General features: G+C 39.4%; 1 protein-coding gene across 1 annotated transcript; it reads left to right on the top strand.

Moving 5' to 3' along the window:
• Positions 1–472: 472 nt before the first annotated feature.
• Positions 473–14,989, top strand: LOC142951371 (actin-binding LIM protein 1-like). The gene is made up of 21 exons (XM_076092874.1): positions 473–485; positions 4,266–4,409; positions 6,079–6,262; positions 6,380–6,489; positions 7,022–7,148; positions 7,292–7,385; positions 7,975–8,062; positions 8,190–8,248; positions 8,447–8,503; positions 9,192–9,269; positions 10,039–10,209; positions 10,913–10,942; positions 11,097–11,226; positions 11,376–11,465; positions 12,715–12,762; positions 13,125–13,189; positions 13,418–13,463; positions 13,572–13,579; positions 13,897–13,971; positions 14,391–14,471; positions 14,876–14,989. Exons 1-21 carry the CDS (start codon positions 473–475, stop codon positions 14,987–14,989), a joined length of 1,812 nt encoding a protein of 603 aa, XP_075948989.1.
• The last annotated feature ends 2,685 nt before the right edge of the window (positions 14,990–17,674 follow it).

Below are 17,674 nucleotides of genomic sequence, written 5' to 3'. Positions count from 1 at the left end.
GCAGGTAATGTTGTCGCTTAATCATCTGTACTGAGCAATAGTCCCGTCATAGACACAAATATAATATGGCAATTTTCTGCAAAGTAACAGAAATATGTGTCTCGACATTTTTAAATGCACCACCAATGAGCTGGTTATTGTAGGTAAATGTGATCTGAAGCAGTTTGAAGCGGAGGAAGCCCGACAAGGTTAATGTGACTTACCTCAAAAAACTAAATAATTAATAAATAATACACAACTATTATCAGCATTACATGTCTGGAGTTCAAATACTCTCTTGTTCAGCATGTTTCAGAAGCACAATGCCATTCCTACTGTCCTCTTGGAGAACACGCGCACACACACACACACACTCCTGCTCTCTGTGTTTTGGACCACCCCCTTTCCCTTGGACCAGCAGTCCACTTAGTTCCTGTCCTCACTGGGATCCGCTGCAGTGAGCGCTCCAACAGACGAGCAGACACCAACTGTCATGAAAGAGAAAGGTAGACATTTCTAAGTGTGTGTGTGATTGTGTGTGTGGTATCGGATGCGAAAGAGAGGGTGTGTCTGCTTGTGTTATATGTCTGTTTTTATTTACTTATGATTTGTTTGCAACTAGTGATGGTGGCATTTGATTGATTTAAAGGTCAAAACTAATTATGACTTTGAATTAACTGCTCTGGCAGGTAGTGTTAAACCATTATTGGTTTAACATTGTGTTGTACTGTACAGTGCTGTTTAAACTACATCTTATTTGTAATCTGCGTATGTGAAGCCTGGAAACTAAAAGCAACATTTTCACCTGTTAAGATCAGCAAACAGTGATGGTTCTCAAACTTTTCCCCAAATCTAGAAACGGAATAGGAAGATAAATAGTATGGTTGCCAAGTAGGGGAAAGTGCAATCCCAGCTGTTACAGCTAATCGTAGAGCACCGTATTGGGTTAAGACCAGCATGTGATTTTAGCAATACCTCTGAATTTAGCAGTGTTTCTCTCTGGTTATTCTATTTTGCATTAGAATGAGGTATATTTACATCTACATTACAAAAACATTCTGAAGACTTAACATAGACACTCACTCCTTACACACACAGACGCAGATTTTCATAGCTGGAGATACTGGGTTGTGTGATTAACTGTCCGTCTCAGGTTTCTCACCATTTGCTCTCTTTCTAAATCTACCATTTGCTAAGACTTCACACCATATCAGCTTCACGGTCTGAGCAAGATCAAGAAAGAACAGAAGGCATTTTGGATTCCTAAAATACTTCCATCTGAGGACTCCACACATGAGTTTTACCACTGACGAGCGCATAAACTAAAAGTGAACTGTACAAGGGATATGCTTCATATACAGGATAATACCACACAAGTGCTGTATTACTTTATACACGTAATACAATACCTGTCCTTCTCCATCATTCAGTTCACAACAAAACAAAACCTTCAAACATTTTTAATCAGCAGGCGTATTTCTGTGATGTTGTTGTGTTGGCATCAAAGCTCTGTCATTAACAAATATCTGAGGCGTTCTGGGACAAAGGACAGTTTGGCTGGGTTTTCAGTCCTTGTTGGAGTCCCATGGCCAAAAGAACGGGTTACATTCCTGCTAGTTTGGCAGTAATACCGCTTATCTTTCACAAGTTCTTTTGAGATGAGATATTGGGCGATTGCGAACGCACAATGTCCTCCTACTGCTCTTCTATTGGCAGGAACAATCTAAAATGACCAAACTGTTTTTTTTTGCTTCCATTTTAAGCTTTCAGTGAAATGTGTGGATACACAGACTTAATTAGACTGCTCCAGGATGTTAAGATATTGATGACTAGTCTTTGTCTAATCACTATCATCACTAATGCAGTCTGCATTACAGCAGCTGTGGAAGTTCTTAATCCCCACAGCACTGCATTATGTCTTCCCAACTGGACAATCAGTTACAGTGAGCTTTATGTTAACCTTTTTGGAAGCTTGGTCTCTTAATCTAGTCTGTTACTTTATGTGTGTTACCATAGTGACAAATCTCTCCTGTTGTGGGGCAGACATACCGATGTACTTGACTCAGTTTTCTTAGTATTCATGAGACTGAGTTGGGAAACGTTTGAAAGCATCCCCCCCCCCCCGCCCCCCCCTTCCAGCAGTAAGTGTGAGGAAATCTGTCTCATCCATGTTAGTCATATATAGACAGTGTGGCTCTTATCTGGGTTTCTTTGGCAAAAGTGTACATGAAAAAAAGAAAAGATGAAGTTCACGTGTTTATCTATTTGTGTGCTGGGTGTCTCCACGGCCGCTCTCCACGTGCCACATTCTTTCCCCTCTCTCCTCTGCTAATCACATTCAAGACCTCTCAAGTGGACCGTGATTAGATTGTGCAGACTGCCACTGCTTCTGCTGCCATGCGAACATGAAAGAGACAAAAGCAGAAGGAATGAGGTTCTTGCTACAGTACGAGACTATAGGTTTTAGAGTCAAGGATACCCTGTTCGATGTCGGTGCGAGATCTAACGTGAGGAATAATGGCTTCTTCGTGAGCCCCTGTCTGTCTTCGTGAGGCAGACTACTGTGACTGTGTGTGCGTGTGTATGTGTTTCCGTGCCGAAGAAAAGCTTGTCTGTTTATTACGTTATTTGAGCACTGACAGGAAGGACTTTTGTATCGTACTGTAATGAACTACTCAGGCAGGACAGGATGAACAGTTTGGAAGTATTGGAGAATGTGTCGGCTAATTTGTGATCAAACACTTGAAAAGTTAATGACATTCCCATTAGCAGGCTGTACTTTGTGTTTATCCCTAATCAACACATGTAAGCACGCTAACAAACTTCACTACGTTTGGCGTGTGAAGTAATGATTGCCATGTTTAGCGCTGTAAACATAGATGTCATTGTGCGCATGCCAGCATTCTTGCTGCTTGCATTTAGAATTGGCTAAGGAGCGGCTAGCATGGTGGTAGACCAGTGACGAATGAACGAATGAACAAAGTACATTTACTCAAGTTCTGTACTTAAGTACAATTTTGAGGTAATTGTACTTTACTTGAGTATTTCCGTTGTTTGATGCTTTCTAATCCACTACATCTAAGAGGTGGTATATTGTACTTTTACTGCATTACATTTATTTGACATTAGTTAGTTACTTTGTAGATTCATATTATTAATTAAATGACACATTAATGCAGTGGTTCCCAAAGTGGGGGTCGCGACCCCTAGGGGGGGCGCGGTGGTACTACAGGGGGGTCGCGGCTTCATCACCAACCCACACACACAGACGCACACATACACCGGTAAAACAATATAAAATAACCGACGTGACATGCACTGTGTTCCAACCACGCCACCAGAGCGGCTCATGTCACAGACCGACTGTGGCAAAACCAGCGAGAGCGAGAGCGAGCGCGCGCCCGAGCGAGAGAGCGCGAACGAGCGAGGGAGAGAGAGAGTGAGGGAGCGCGAACGAGAGAGAGACACACAGCGACACAGAGCGAGAAAGATACGGAGCGACAGAGAAAGATAAAGATAAGAGAAGGAAGTATGTACAAAGATGGACAGATTTGTGACTGGTCTAAAGCGCAAAAATATTTTATACAGTTCATGCATTATAATGCAATTCATTAAAAACCAAGACAAATTTGGGGTCGGGTTGCGGGGGGGGGGGGGTCGTCCAATGTTCCTATATCATCAAAGGGGGTCTTGACAGAAAAAGTTTGGGAACCACTGCATTAATGCATCAATAATTATAATCCAGTAATTTAATATGACATGATTTTTAATCCCCCTAATGAGTACTTTTACTTTAGGTATTCAAGTATATTTCAATGACTAATTTATAGGTAAGATTTTTAATTCAGGACTTTTACTTTTAACAAAGTATTTCTACACTGTGGTATTAATACTTAAATTAAAGATCAAGTACTTCCTTCTGCTGACTCTTATGTTCTTCTACATTTTTTTGTAACAGACAGCTTTGCAAAATCGTTCAGGACATTTTAACTTTTCTTTGCATGATAATACATTAAAAGCAGATACATAGGCGACAGTACTTTCTGTAGAGTGTAGAAGTACTTCCAAACAATTACATGCGGGTTTCATGACTGTTGCTTCATTAAAGCCTAATAAACAGAGATTGGCAGTTTCTTCTTAAGGAGGAGGCAAAAAGATAGTAAAGTCCAACACTTGGCCTTTACAGGTCCTGTAAAATGACATTTCATATGACGTGCCGATAGGCAAACAACGATAATTCATTTGTTAAGACTTAACTGATTCATTATTTCCTCTCTCTCCCGCAGTGCTATATTCTCAGGATGGCAGCCAGCCGTGTTCTCCAGAGGGGAAGCAAGTCATCGAGTGCTTAAGATGTGGGGAGCCATGCAAAGGGCAGGTGCTGCGCGTACAGAGCAGCCACTTCCACATAAAGTGCTTTACCTGCAAGGGTGAGTAGGACCATCAATATATGCACTTTGGGACTATATCCTGCAATCACACGTCAGTCAGATTGAGACAGATTTGGTCAATGGTATCTAAATTTGGATACTTTGGAAGCTTAAGAGCAATCCAATGAATTTATTTCCTCATGTGCAGTGGAGATGAATTCGTGGCTGCTTTGAACGCATGTTATGACTGAATTCCTGACTTTTGCTCCAAATCACTTATTGAAATAGGCTACATCCTCTCTACTGTGTATTCGTAGTGGTGCCTAGTAGAAGTGTTTCATAGGCTACTCTGTAACATGAAGACCATCAGATGCCTAATAATGCATCTGCCTACTAGCACTGTTCATCAGGACTGGAGAACTGTGGTGGGGACTTTACATTTCCCCCTTTAGGTTGCATTAAAACACCTTTTTTTCAGAGAATGCCAGTTTTAAATTGAGAGGAATTTGCTGGTCATTCAGTCAGCCAGCTGGTGCCATTAAAATCAATTTATTACAAAATATTCTGCATCGACAATGGTCTGTTGTGTGAATCTGCTGGGTTGTCAGACAGTCAGTCACCAGAGTTACTTTGTTTCGTGGAAAACATATTTCCTCAGCAGGCTATTGTCCCCACTAATCGAAACCGGCAAGCTTGTCGTGTTGTTGGCCTTTCATCGCATTGTGAGAGTGTTTACAGCGCAGAGGAAATAAAGAGACTTCCAGAGCACAGTGGCCTTCAGTGTTTTAACAGTGGGAAGACCTGGGGATCGAAGGGCTCTGTGGGCTTCACTCAATCAGGATTTGACTCAAAATGTTTCAAAATGTGAATTTTTAGTGATCCATAAAAGTGTTGTCAAAGTTAATTAAACTTTATGGTACAGAAAAAAAGGCAAATTAAGCAATTGTCACAGTGAAAACAACTATGTGTCAGTTTAATTGAGTAAGGATCAGTTTCATGCATTTATGAACATCAGAATATAGGTAAAGATTCATCATTAAAGTTAATTGTCATTTCAGAGTAATTAGTGTTAAGAAATAAAACCCACGTACGCTGTGAGTGAGTCGCAGTAGGACAGGAATAGAGCAGCACAAATCTATCCTTGGCATCGCTGCCATTTGTCCCGTGCATTACGTCGTGGCAGGTTCAGAGAGACAGTGTTGGGTGGGCTGTGTGGTATCAAATGACTCTGAACAAGCGGGGAGAAAACACTGCCTCCTCCTCCAGTAACCTGTCAAACACATAAACACTTCAGAAACCCTGGCAGAATCATGAGGTCAGACAGCGCAAATAGCTTATATCTCATCTCTTTGGTGGATTACGTGGTTGTTGTTAACTTACTACTATGACAAAAGCCTGAACAAATGTGATAATTACAACAGTAAATTCATAGTTACTGACCCAAAAGTACATATACATGATACAAAAGACATAAATCATTAAATTCATACAAAACAGATGTATCATGTAGGAAGTTACAAATTCTTTGCCCCAAAGCTCTTTGAAAGAGAATAAAAGAACACAGAAATGTATTGTCTGTCACAGCTGTTGATGAGCGAAAACTAGGCTGTGAGTGGCACATTAAAGATAATAAAACAGTAGATTACTGCAGCTTTAATGTTTTCTGTTGTCATCTGTCTCTCCCTGTACCTCTGTGTGTGCGTGTGTGTGTGTGTGTGTGTGCGCGCAGTGTGCGGCTGTGACCTGGCTCAGAGTGGCTTCTTCATGAAGAACGGCGACTACCTCTGCCCGCTGGACTTCCAGAGGCTTCACGGCACGCTCTGCAACAGCTGTGGGGAATTTGTGGAGGGAGCGGTGGTCACAGTCTTGGGGAAGACCTACCACCCAGCCTGCTTTGTGTGCACCGTTTGCAAGTAAATGTGAAAAAAAAGTATTTGTAACGTTTTGGGAATTCTGAGGCAAAATGCAAATTTCTTTTTGTTGTTCAAAGAATTGTGTGGTATACGTTTGTCTCTTTCTCTGTTCCTCAGACACCCTTTTCCTGCTGGGGATTGTGTCACCTTCAGTGGAAAGGACTGCCTCTGTCAGCGCTGCATCCGACCTCTGTCTCCGACTCCTAACGACATCAGCTGTTCCAGCAGTAAGTGCACTCTTGTATGATTTGCTTTGGACATTTAATCCAGTGTTCAGATCAAAACTATCTGTTAATGGAGCTTCAGAATAGACCAAGACTTTGATCCCATGCAGACATAATCAGACAGTGGACATTGGCCACGCTGATATTGCCTTAAACATCCTGTCATCCTCTTGGGATCCAGGTCAATGACTCACTATGGACTAAGAGATCCAGCAGACCTAAACTCTCCATCTTAACTTGACCTTATTCAACTGACAACTATAGATAGCACAGGGATCAATAGAGGATTCAGACTCATAAAGCCTCTGGATTAAGAGGATCTGTCTTTAGGACTGTACAGAAAGGTGCTTATTTTAAAAAAAGACTCAAATAGTTCAGTTTAAACATTTACATCCTGAAGTAATTAAGAAGAATATAGGTACCTGAACTTGGGTATCACCGGATCGACTTGGCCAAACACATTTAGTGTTGGTTCATTTGGATGTTGAATGTTATCTCTTAATGAATATGTGTGTGTGTGTGTGTGTGTTCTCAGACTGCTCTGGCTGCGGTAGAGACATCAAGAACGGCCAGGCTCTGTTAGCGCTGGGTCGCCAGTGGCACCTCGGCTGCTTCAAGTGTAAAGCCTGCAGGAGAGTGCTGAGCGGAGAATATATCAGCAAGTAAATACAAATCTGCTGCCCATGATTCTTTCTCTACCTTCTCTTCCTTCTCTTCTATTAAGGAAGGTTCGATTTAGAAACGATGTTGGCACCTTACACAACTAATACACAGAAATGTGTGAATGAAACGTCTTATCTTTCAGGGATGGCGTTCCATATTGTGAGAGGGACTACCAGATTCAATTTGGGGTACAATGTGAAGCATGTCAGAAGTTTATAACTGGAAAAGTCCTGGAGGTGAGAAATCTTTACTTTGAGTTAAGAGTAAGATTTGATTGCATTTTTATTTGCATGACTTGCAATTGAAAGGCATTTTGTGACTTAGCTTTTCTTAAATGTTCTTTGTTTTCCCAAAAAAAATATATCAATATGACTTGACGGTTGGTATTTCTAACACATTTCTAATTTCTAATTCAACAATTACGGTAACCTATTTTTTTTGTGCAGAGATTGTTTTCACATTCATCTGCTGAACAGGGGAAGTGTCTCTGTGTTCACCTTAACTCTGCCATTTTTAAGTGTAATTATGTGAACATTTCAGTGCACTAAGAATGGACTATATCAGTGAAGTAGGACACATCTTGTGTCACCCACAATTGCATATTCATAGATTCTGGAGTTTTCAATGTGGGAGAAAAATGTGGAAAACCCATCGCAGACAGAGATTATTATTGAAATTATTAACAGATTATTTCTATGTCTTAAACCCTGATTTGATGCGATCTTTTGAAGCGTGTTCCCACATCCAAAAAGGTCATATCTTAGTTTTTTTCTTGGTAATAAAGCCTAACTCTGACACTTTTGCCTTTCTCATCATCTGCTGCAGGCGGGGGAGAAACATTACCACCCCAGCTGTGCAAGATGCAGCCGATGTGACAAAATGTTTACGGAGGGTGAAGACATGTATGTGCAAGGTCAGTTTGAGACTCAGGCTTGGATGAATACATACATTGAAAATGTGTTTTTTAAAATGGAAATGAAATACTTGCTTCGACCTGCTGTAATTTTGTTTTATTTGCCATAATCTCGCTGCCTTGGCAGGATCAACAGTTTGGCACCCAGAGTGCAGAGACAGCAGCAGAACTGAGGACAGTTTCATGGTAAGTCCTCCTGAATAATTCAATGTGTGTCAGAAAGAAATATGCAAGCACAGATTTCTGTCAAGGCATGTCATGTCACAATATCATCTATATAACTTCTCAAAATAACTAGTTAATATTGGGCTGTAATTGCTGTTACAAGGAGGATGCGAGTGTGAGTACGGTGTCGCTGTATTTACACGTTCTCTTCCCTCCCAGGTCAGCAGACCAAAAACACCTTGTCTTGATTTCTTTTTCCCCCGACAGAAACTAAAGGTTAATATTGTGCCGTTTGCACTGATGGTTTTTTCTAGAGTGAGCAGGCTGTAATCTCACGTTTTTGAGATTAACTGCACTCGCTTCGCTCACCAGGCTGGCCAATAAGATCTCATGTGCTAATTGAAGGAAGCAGAACGAAGACCCTTTTGATACATAGAATGAGAGTTCCTTTCTATAACTTTAATTCTTGTTTTAAAGAATCGTTAAGACGAGCTTTTAATTTGTAGAGCAGTAGTAATTTGTAAGTGCAGTAATTATTAAATTTCATGGATACACACAAGTTAGCCGTAGCATATTGTGAAGTGTCACAGTGATGCATGCATGGCATCTGCTTGTACCTGCTCAATTTACAGTAACAGCCACCAATGTATGATGTTTGTACCATGCAAAACAAAAGTCTGGCTCATATCATTATTAGGTACAAATAAAGGTGCTTTTGTTCCTTTTTAGCTGATTACAATATGGAACAATGCTCATAAACTGCATGCCGCCAGGCCCCAACTGCTGCATTGTGATTCTTAGTGCTTGCTTATACCCACGTGTGTGACAGGGACCAAGTTGTGTGTATGTGACTATGCATTGAGAGAAAACAATGGAAGCTGTCAACCAACACCTGAGCTGAAGCAGTACGTTTCTCAGCTATATGAGTCAAACTAATTGATGTTTTTTTTTTTACCCCTTTTAGCCCACTAGATCCTCATCTGAAAGCTCCTGCTCCAGGCCGGGCTCGTGCACCCCAGGGAGTCCAGGTCGGATCATCTGTGTAAGTTCTGGTGACAACATCTGCTTAACACCTTCCATGGTGCACAATTCACCGTGGCTTGATTTACATCTAATTTATCCTTTATTTGTACATACAGGGGAATCGTACGGACAAAGTGTCTCTCGTGCAAGATCATGCTTTTTGTAAACAATGACAAACATTTTAGAGAATAGCCAATCGTGGAAAAACATTAAAGAATTTAAAAATAAAAGAAAACATTTTGAAACATAATCTTGTGAGAGAAAGACAGGATTTCAATTGTGGTTGTCTCAAATCAGCCGCATATTGAACTTGTACAGTATTTAGATTTATTTGCTGGCTCAATTTGAATTCATTGGCAATTCAGATTGAAATTTGATTATAAAAGCAAACCCGGTGCTTTCGGTGTCCTTTTTGTTTCCTCCATCCAGTCTGATTAGTGTGAGGAATAAACTTTACCCCCATCAAAACACCTCAAAATATGAATCAAACACGATTTACTTTTTTTTATACTTGAAAGCCTGAGAAACCATTTACATCGTGAAACAAATGCAGATTATAATGTTAACCTGTCCACCTTTTGTGCCAACGTCAGACCATTGTGGTGAATGGTAGATGGACTTTTCTAGTCTTCTGACCACTCACAGTGGGGTTGTGGGATTCAAGTTTAAGTCCTCCCTGAAATCATGTATTACGTAACCTTGGACCGTTCACCTGACTTAACCCCTGCTGTCTTGTGTCCTTCACCCTCTGTGTGCCTCCTCCCCTCTCCTCCCTGTCCTGCTCCCAGGCAAAAGTAGATAATGAGATCATTGATTACCGAGACTTAGCAGCCATTCCCAGAGTCAAGGCTATATATGACATAGAGCATCCTGATATGATATCTTATAAGTCTGTGAACAACAACTCCTCTACTTTGGACAACAAAGGCATCAGACAGGACAGGCAAAGCCCTCCAGAGGTAACTTTGTTCAATCATCATCAGTATCATTCTTTCACTGTTTTTTCTTGGTTTGATTTGTGAGTCAAACCATGTGAGGTCTTGCTTTGTTCTGCTGATATGTTGACTGTTCTTTGCACAAAAAAAACAAATGGTCAGATGTGTGTGTGTGTTTTGGACCAAAAGCACTTCTACACGTCAAATAAAAATTCAATAAATTGTATAAAATTAAAATTCAAGTCAAGATCCTTGGCAGGTATACATGATACTTACATCTTTAAGAAGTGGGTTGATACAGAGCAACTTAAAATACAATCAGAGAATGTTGGCATACTTCATATAGAGTCAGTTGATAAAGAAACAAAAGTGGTTAGTTGCTACTGCGTCATTGAGCATTCATTCATGATCTCTGCTAAGAATAATTGGCTAAAAGTACCTTTATAATAAAATCCTTTTGTTCCCTATTTTTCACATCTGTCTTCATGTAAAACCTCGTAACTCTGTGATTTCAAATTCATCTGAAGGATTACAGAGTTGAGACTATTGCACACGTCTTTCTCTTACAAATCATTTTAAACGTTGCATAGTGGTTATGATAAGGTTGTTTTTCTTTTTCATATCAGACAAATTTGGAGATACAAGGTTTTCACCCGAAGTGTCTACAATGTATGTTGTTGTTTCTTCTGGTTCATACATTTATTTTTCTTCTTCTGTTTTGATTCAGTCACCAGGAAATGTATCTGAAACCACAGAGGTAAATATTTGTTTAATTAACTTTACTTAGACTTACTACATGCAGTATATGCCAGACCCCTATTCAAGTCATACGTGTCAACACTCATTGACGCAAATTCATTTTAATATTTGTTGTGCATTCAACACTGGTTTTGTGTCCACCTTCTTTCAAGGAGAGTTTTGAAGTCGGAAAGTGCATACCAAAATCTACACGCCACGGATCTTTTGGAGTTCATACAATAAACAATCGTCACAGCTACACGCCAACTCTGTCCAGATCACCGCAACACTTCCACCGGCCAGGTGAGAGGAGCGGACAAAAGTAAAAAGATCGTATTCTTCTTATCAATATTAACCTCCCTCTGCTCACTTTTTCTCTTTTTTACCACCTTCCCTTATCTCCTACACCTCCACAACTCCTCACTCCACTTCTTTCGTGGAATAACAAACAGGATTGATGCTTTCTCCCTCTTTATTGTCTGGCAACAATGATACCTGCCCCGCTTCCCCTTTATGTCACCACTTACTCCCTCATACCAAAGGTAAGAACCCGTGCTCTTCTGCATCCCTCCTCCCCTCCTGCTATTGCCTTACCTATCGAGCACTTATATTTGTTAACTACTATGGACTGCGCTGAGTGCAATGGTGAATTAAGAATTTCTACAACAACCAAATACTGAAAACAATCTGGTTTAAGGGTCAGAGTTGATCATTTATATGATGGATGGCAGAGATGTGTTAGAAACACTGAGCCATCTAGTGGTCAAAGTTCAGAGACTGTCAGCCACTCAGACTCTGTTCATATCATATCGTACTGTAGAAAACAGCACAGCTGGAAACACACACATACTGCTAGCTGCTCCCTTCAGATAATCCATTGATCTTCTCCTTTCCTTTCCCATTTTGCACATTTGACTTAATCCTACTTTTTCGTTTCTCTTGTTCTGCCGCCTCACCCATCGCTCACTTAAGTCTTACTCTGAAAAAAAGAATCCTTTATATGAATCTAGATCAAAGTAGGTATTTATAAAACAGGTTTGATTGATTAAATAAGTAAATATTTCTGTGCCTGTTCTCAACTTCACTCACATATTCCTCTACAGCCGTGCCTATTTATAGTAGTGCTGTGATTTTCTAAAGCCTTTTTATCGTGTGTGTGTGTGTGTGTGTGTGTGTGTGTGTGTGTGTGTGTGTGTGTGCGTGTGTGTGTGTGTGTGTGTGTGTGTGTGTGTGCTGATGAGATATGACAAGCTCTAACCAGTAAGCTCTGGCATTTGTTCTGGGTGGGAACTGAAAATCACTCACAACCCACCAACAGCCTACACAGTCTTGATTTGTGTATTGTGTGAGCAGTGAGCCATTTATAATTGTTATTTATATTTAATCGATTTGAGATCCTTAAAATTATCTTGATGATAATTTCTGAAACATAAAATTAAACTGTACTTAAGAAAACGTTTACTACGCTTTTGTTTTTTGGATAATTGATGTAAAGTTAACTACAATATTTATACATGTGATGAACCTTTACTGCACTTTGTGCTGTTCTGAGTAAGTACATAAATGATAAGTACAGGTGCTCTATTATACTGGTAGTGGTCCCAGTCTTTTTCAGGGAAAATGTCCTCTGAACCAAAAAGAACATAAATACAATTTGAATACAATGCATGAGTTCAAAACAGTGAAAGGGAAAAAGGAGACGCTACAGAGGTTTGTTACAATATATGATTTTCGTTCTGCTGTGTGTTAGAATAAATGATCTGCTGACGCAGCATTCTTTTCTATCTGCAGACGAAGCCTTCAACATGTACAGGAGGCCCCCAATTTATAAACGGCAAGGTACGCTATGACCTTTTCATCTGTCAAGCAACCTTTTCAAAAGTTCATTGTAATGCTGCTTGAAGCAGTTGAATATTCTACTGATTGTTATCTCAGTTGAGTTGTTCTAAAGCATGTGTTTGTATTCTTGTACAACATTGATCTACACTGAACTCTACTTACTTATGCAATTCTGTGGTAAATATAAACGTAGAGCAGTCCTGAGATGTCGGTTTTTCAGAACACTTAGCAAAGTGCTAAGAAAAGAAGCTGGCGAGGTATATTCTGCTCAGTAAGTCCGATCTAATTTGGGCAAAGAGCCGCGTCTGACTGTAAATCGCCTCACGGGGAGCTAATCTGTTTGCTGTTTCACTTTCACATAGATCCAAATTCCATCACAACCCAAACATCCTCTTTGCCTGGATATGGTCGCAAAGGCCTCAATCCGGTAAGAGCAACATCACAATGCTGCCTTTAGCATTATGGTGCAAGGCTATTAACTGATATATAGGCTGATTTCAGTTCAAATATACATTATTGTGAAGTCCAATTAGATAAGAGCTAACTACAAAAGAGTTGCATGCTTTTTGTTTCTTTGTGTTTGTGACTCTGGAAAAAGAGGTTTGTTCAATCAGCACTTAATGTTTCCTCTGTTTTCCCTCGTCTTCTCATTAAGCCACGGTCAGCTGATTTCTCCCATTACAGCAGCGACAGGTTCAGAGGTTAGTCTATGTAGACATCCTACATGGATATTGTTGATTCCCTATAATATCAACTCAGTGGATAATTGTTTAGAAGCTAATTATTGTTGCTTGTTCTTTACCTTTCAGACTTTAAGGTATGTGAGAAGAGCTTTAAGTGATCTTGAATCCCCCGGTCGTACTTCCTTTCCCTGTTTGGTTTACTGCATTTCCAAAGGACTGGCCTCCCCTCACTGTCTGCATGAGCATGTTTTATGAAGTATGTATTCAACTCAATTGTAGTCGCAGCTTGCAGATCTCTTCATTGATGTATGTGTTGCACTGTTTGCATAACTGACTCTCTAACCACACATTTTATAAATATACTTTCTTGCAGTAATTTGGCTTTTAGCTTTGAAGTGATTGATGTCGCCATGGCATTTTCCCATTGCACGTTTTTTGCTTCATTCTGTAGCTCATCTACGACGGTCAACATCCATTAGCACGAATGGACAGAGGAGTGTCTATGCCTAATTTGTTGGAATCAAAAGCAAGTATTGTTTGTATATCCATGTGTACTAGAGGAGAGTTTTCACTGCAAAGACCTGTAATGTTCTTCACCTATAGGCACCTTTAGAAGATTGCATGTCAGAATAAGAATAATACAAGAAAACAATTACCGGTTTCCTTCATTATTGTCCTTTCTTAAAAAAAAAGCACATGTGAAAATACACCGAGTCTTTTGATAAAGGCTAAAGAAGCAGAATCTTGTATTTTTCCCTGAAGGCTGAAGCGCTGGTACTATAGAGTACTGCTATGCATGACAACTGTACAGCGGTTATACAAAATGCATATTTGCATGGTACATGATATTCAAACTCTATCTCATGTACAAAAGATTGTGTTTAGGCGTAGCATGTGCGATAATCCACTTATAAAGCCTTCTTAACCAATCTTTTTTTAATTAAGGTCTACCCATATGAACTGCTCGCAGTTAGTAGAAGAGGACGAGTGAAACTTCCCAGGGATGTTGACAGAACAAGACTTGAGGTACAGTAACATGTGAGGAAAGCATCATAATTTACATGGCTGAACTGACGACTTTGCATTATTTTTGTCTGTAATTGCCATTTGTTAAATAAAACAAATGTCTAAACTGGACACTGAAGTTTGCCTAAAAGCGCACCAGTTCAAGTGCAAAATGTGTTTTCAATATTTTCCATTTAATAAATGCTGGACCTTTAGTAAAATACTACACATACATGAATGTTGATACATTCCTTGAGAGTGGCATCATCTGCTGAAAGGTTTTCCTTCAAAATAAGATGAGGACATAGTTTAGTTTCAAAACGACAGTATGAGTTTTATTTTAGAAGAAAAAAAGAAGCAACAAACAGATTCGCTGTGCTGCTTTTTCCGCAGTCCACTTTATTCTTTCTTGCTTTCCTTTGCAGCGCCACCTTTCCCCGGATTCATTCTTTGAGATCTTTGGCATGGAGTTTCAAGAATTTGACGTACTTCCACTGTGGAAACGTAATAACATGAAGAAGAGGGCAAATCTCTTCTAAATGCTGCCTAATGCAGGTTTGAACTCGTTGTTAATATGCAGTACATATTAAGTTCCGATGGCCCCTTCTGTTTATTTCTCGGCCTTTTACGCAAAAATGTGATATGTTTTGCTTATAAACTGGACACAGTGTTGTGTTTCCCAGTTAGTTCATGTAAGCTTTTGTAATAATGTTTGAATGTATAATACCTCAAAGCAGATATGAACATGAGAACTCAACTCGCTATAGTCTTGGCTTCACTGATAGAACGCCATTATTGTTTTCTCTTTCCTAAATCAGCCCCGTCTCCCCAGGGATTACGTTCATATTGGACAATTAGCTGCATACAGTGTATCTCCATTCACCGTAAATGCAACAGGTAGAGTGGCATAAAGTCATTTGTTCATCTTTAAATGCCAGAGACTGTTTCAAACCAACAATTGATGTGGACTTTTGTGATATTTACCAATGCAGACAATCTTTCCGTTGCCTGACCGATGCCTAACCTCCAAGATGTTAACTGGCGTGCTGCTGTTATGTTTTCACACTCAGAGCACCGATAGATCAGCAAAATGCTCACATATCATGTAGGACTGATTGTGCAAAACCTTGGATTAAGATCAGTGACAAGATTTTTGAGGGGGAACTGATGCTTTCAAAAAATATTTATTCCTAAAACATATGCAGATCGCAACTACAAGATGGATACGGTTAGGCACATTGAGGATAACGTATCAACATGTAGTTCAATGCAGGAAGAAATGCACGAGTATTTTTCTGCTTGCCTTCTGGAGATTAGAGAACGATTGATTTCAGAGCACAGTGTTTGAGAGGAGTAAGCGTGTTTAAAGTCAGTCATTCATGTCTAAAGTTGTTGAGAAGCAGGTTTAAATTATTTTGTCTTAAGTGAAAGCCTTTGTAGATGATGATTATTAACCTTTCGGAATAATACATCATGATACCTGATGTATGGTGCAGTGTTTGGGCACATAAAATGTTATAACTATACAAACACAAAAACTGAAAAGAACGTTTTTGAAAATGTTTGTCAATAAATCAATGAAATGTTCTAAATTGGGTTGTAAAAGGAATAATTAGGATGATTTAACTTATTTTTGTTTTATGTTTTCCCCTGATTTAAATGTGATAACAATCTTTGTATTAGTTACCTTGACACTGCTGTCCCATCACACCACCTCAAGCGCCCTAAATAAAATCAAATTTGAGAAAATGAATGCCTCTTTATTGACAGAATAAATTAGGTTGTGTGTTTGCAATCAGGAGTCCGTTTTGAGGCCATATTTTTGCACAAAATTTCTGTTTTCTTTGGTGAATCTCCCAGAAGAATCTTATTATCCAGCTTTGAAAAATATATAAATACAATTTAGACTTCAATGAATCTGCCCATGACGACAGATAATCTTGATCTGGTTTTCTATACTAGAGATACCTTCATGATGTCTACTCTCTCTGTACAGCATGCATTTCTTCAGCATGCAAATTTCAGTCAGAATCAGTGATGAATACATTGTTAGAACTATTCATACGGTTCCAGTATGTTGCAAAGCATGTCAACATTTTAATAACGTCACAACATTCAGTTACACTTCATGTTCTCACTCATAAAACCAGCCACGTGGTGGAAGAATCGCAAAATTCCCTGACTCAACTTCACCTGTACTCTATCTCTCATGCATTCATATTTGAATTTGCTCTGACATGTTTGTACAGCATGGTTTTTATTTATTTTACCATCTCCAAACGTGACTCCCACTCAGTCTTGGACACAGCCATTGCATATTTAGGGCCAACAGATGGTGCTCTGGAGCCTTGAACCAAAACTCCACTTCAGGATCGCTCCCCCTGTTTAAAATGAACATTTGACAGGCTTTGTTTATTATATATTTGGGCATTATATTTGAGACATTCTTTTTCTCTACTTGCATCTATCAACATGTCATTTAGTTGTAGTAGTAGTAGTGTAAAAATAGCCTCCATCACGGTCCCTTCCTTTGTAACTTACTATATCAGCCCCAATAATAAAACAGACGGGATAATGGAAACATTATAAAGTGTTCATTCATGCTCTGCGTCTGTTATCAAATCTAATAAATCAATTATTTTTCACTTGAATTTCCAAGACTATAGTGTTACAGAGTGTTGTGTCATGTTACGTGTAAAAACATACACAACATTAGAGATTTATGATGACATTTATGTAGTCAGCTTTTGTTTGCCTGCTCTCATTTGTCTAAAAGTAGGTCATAAAGAAACGCTTCTGTGTAGTACTCAGTGCATTAGATGGCGTTAGACTTTTGCATGCACACATGAAAGTTCAAATAACCAAGGGGTTATCTTGTTTAGATTAAATATAATCTTTACCAAGTAAAACCTCAATAATTACCGTGTGACAGCTTCAGCTGAGGTAACACAGTTTTGACTGTTTACCAATTGTTTAATGTTAGACAAAGGGAAATAATTAGAAATGTTTGGACAAATAGTTACACTTCTTTTACTTGTTTTGTTGCTTTATTGTCCTGCTTTTATGGATAAGCACACCACAACCCCCCCACCCCCCCGAAAAAAAACAAGAAATAAGCTCTATAATAACGAGGGTAACCTGAATAAACGTAGCCCGCAGTCCGTCTCTTCAGTTGGGAATGACAAATATTATCTCAGGCTAATATGAATAACATCACAGTTTTA

Source organism: Anarhichas minor, unplaced genomic scaffold (assembly GCF_050575085.1).
Source record: "Anarhichas minor isolate MPS153535 unplaced genomic scaffold, ASM5057508v1 ptg000017l, whole genome shotgun sequence".
In the NCBI taxonomy this organism is placed as follows: Eukaryota; Metazoa; Chordata; class Actinopteri; order Perciformes; family Anarhichadidae; genus Anarhichas; species Anarhichas minor.
This window is presented reverse-complemented; position numbering and strand designations above follow the sequence as displayed.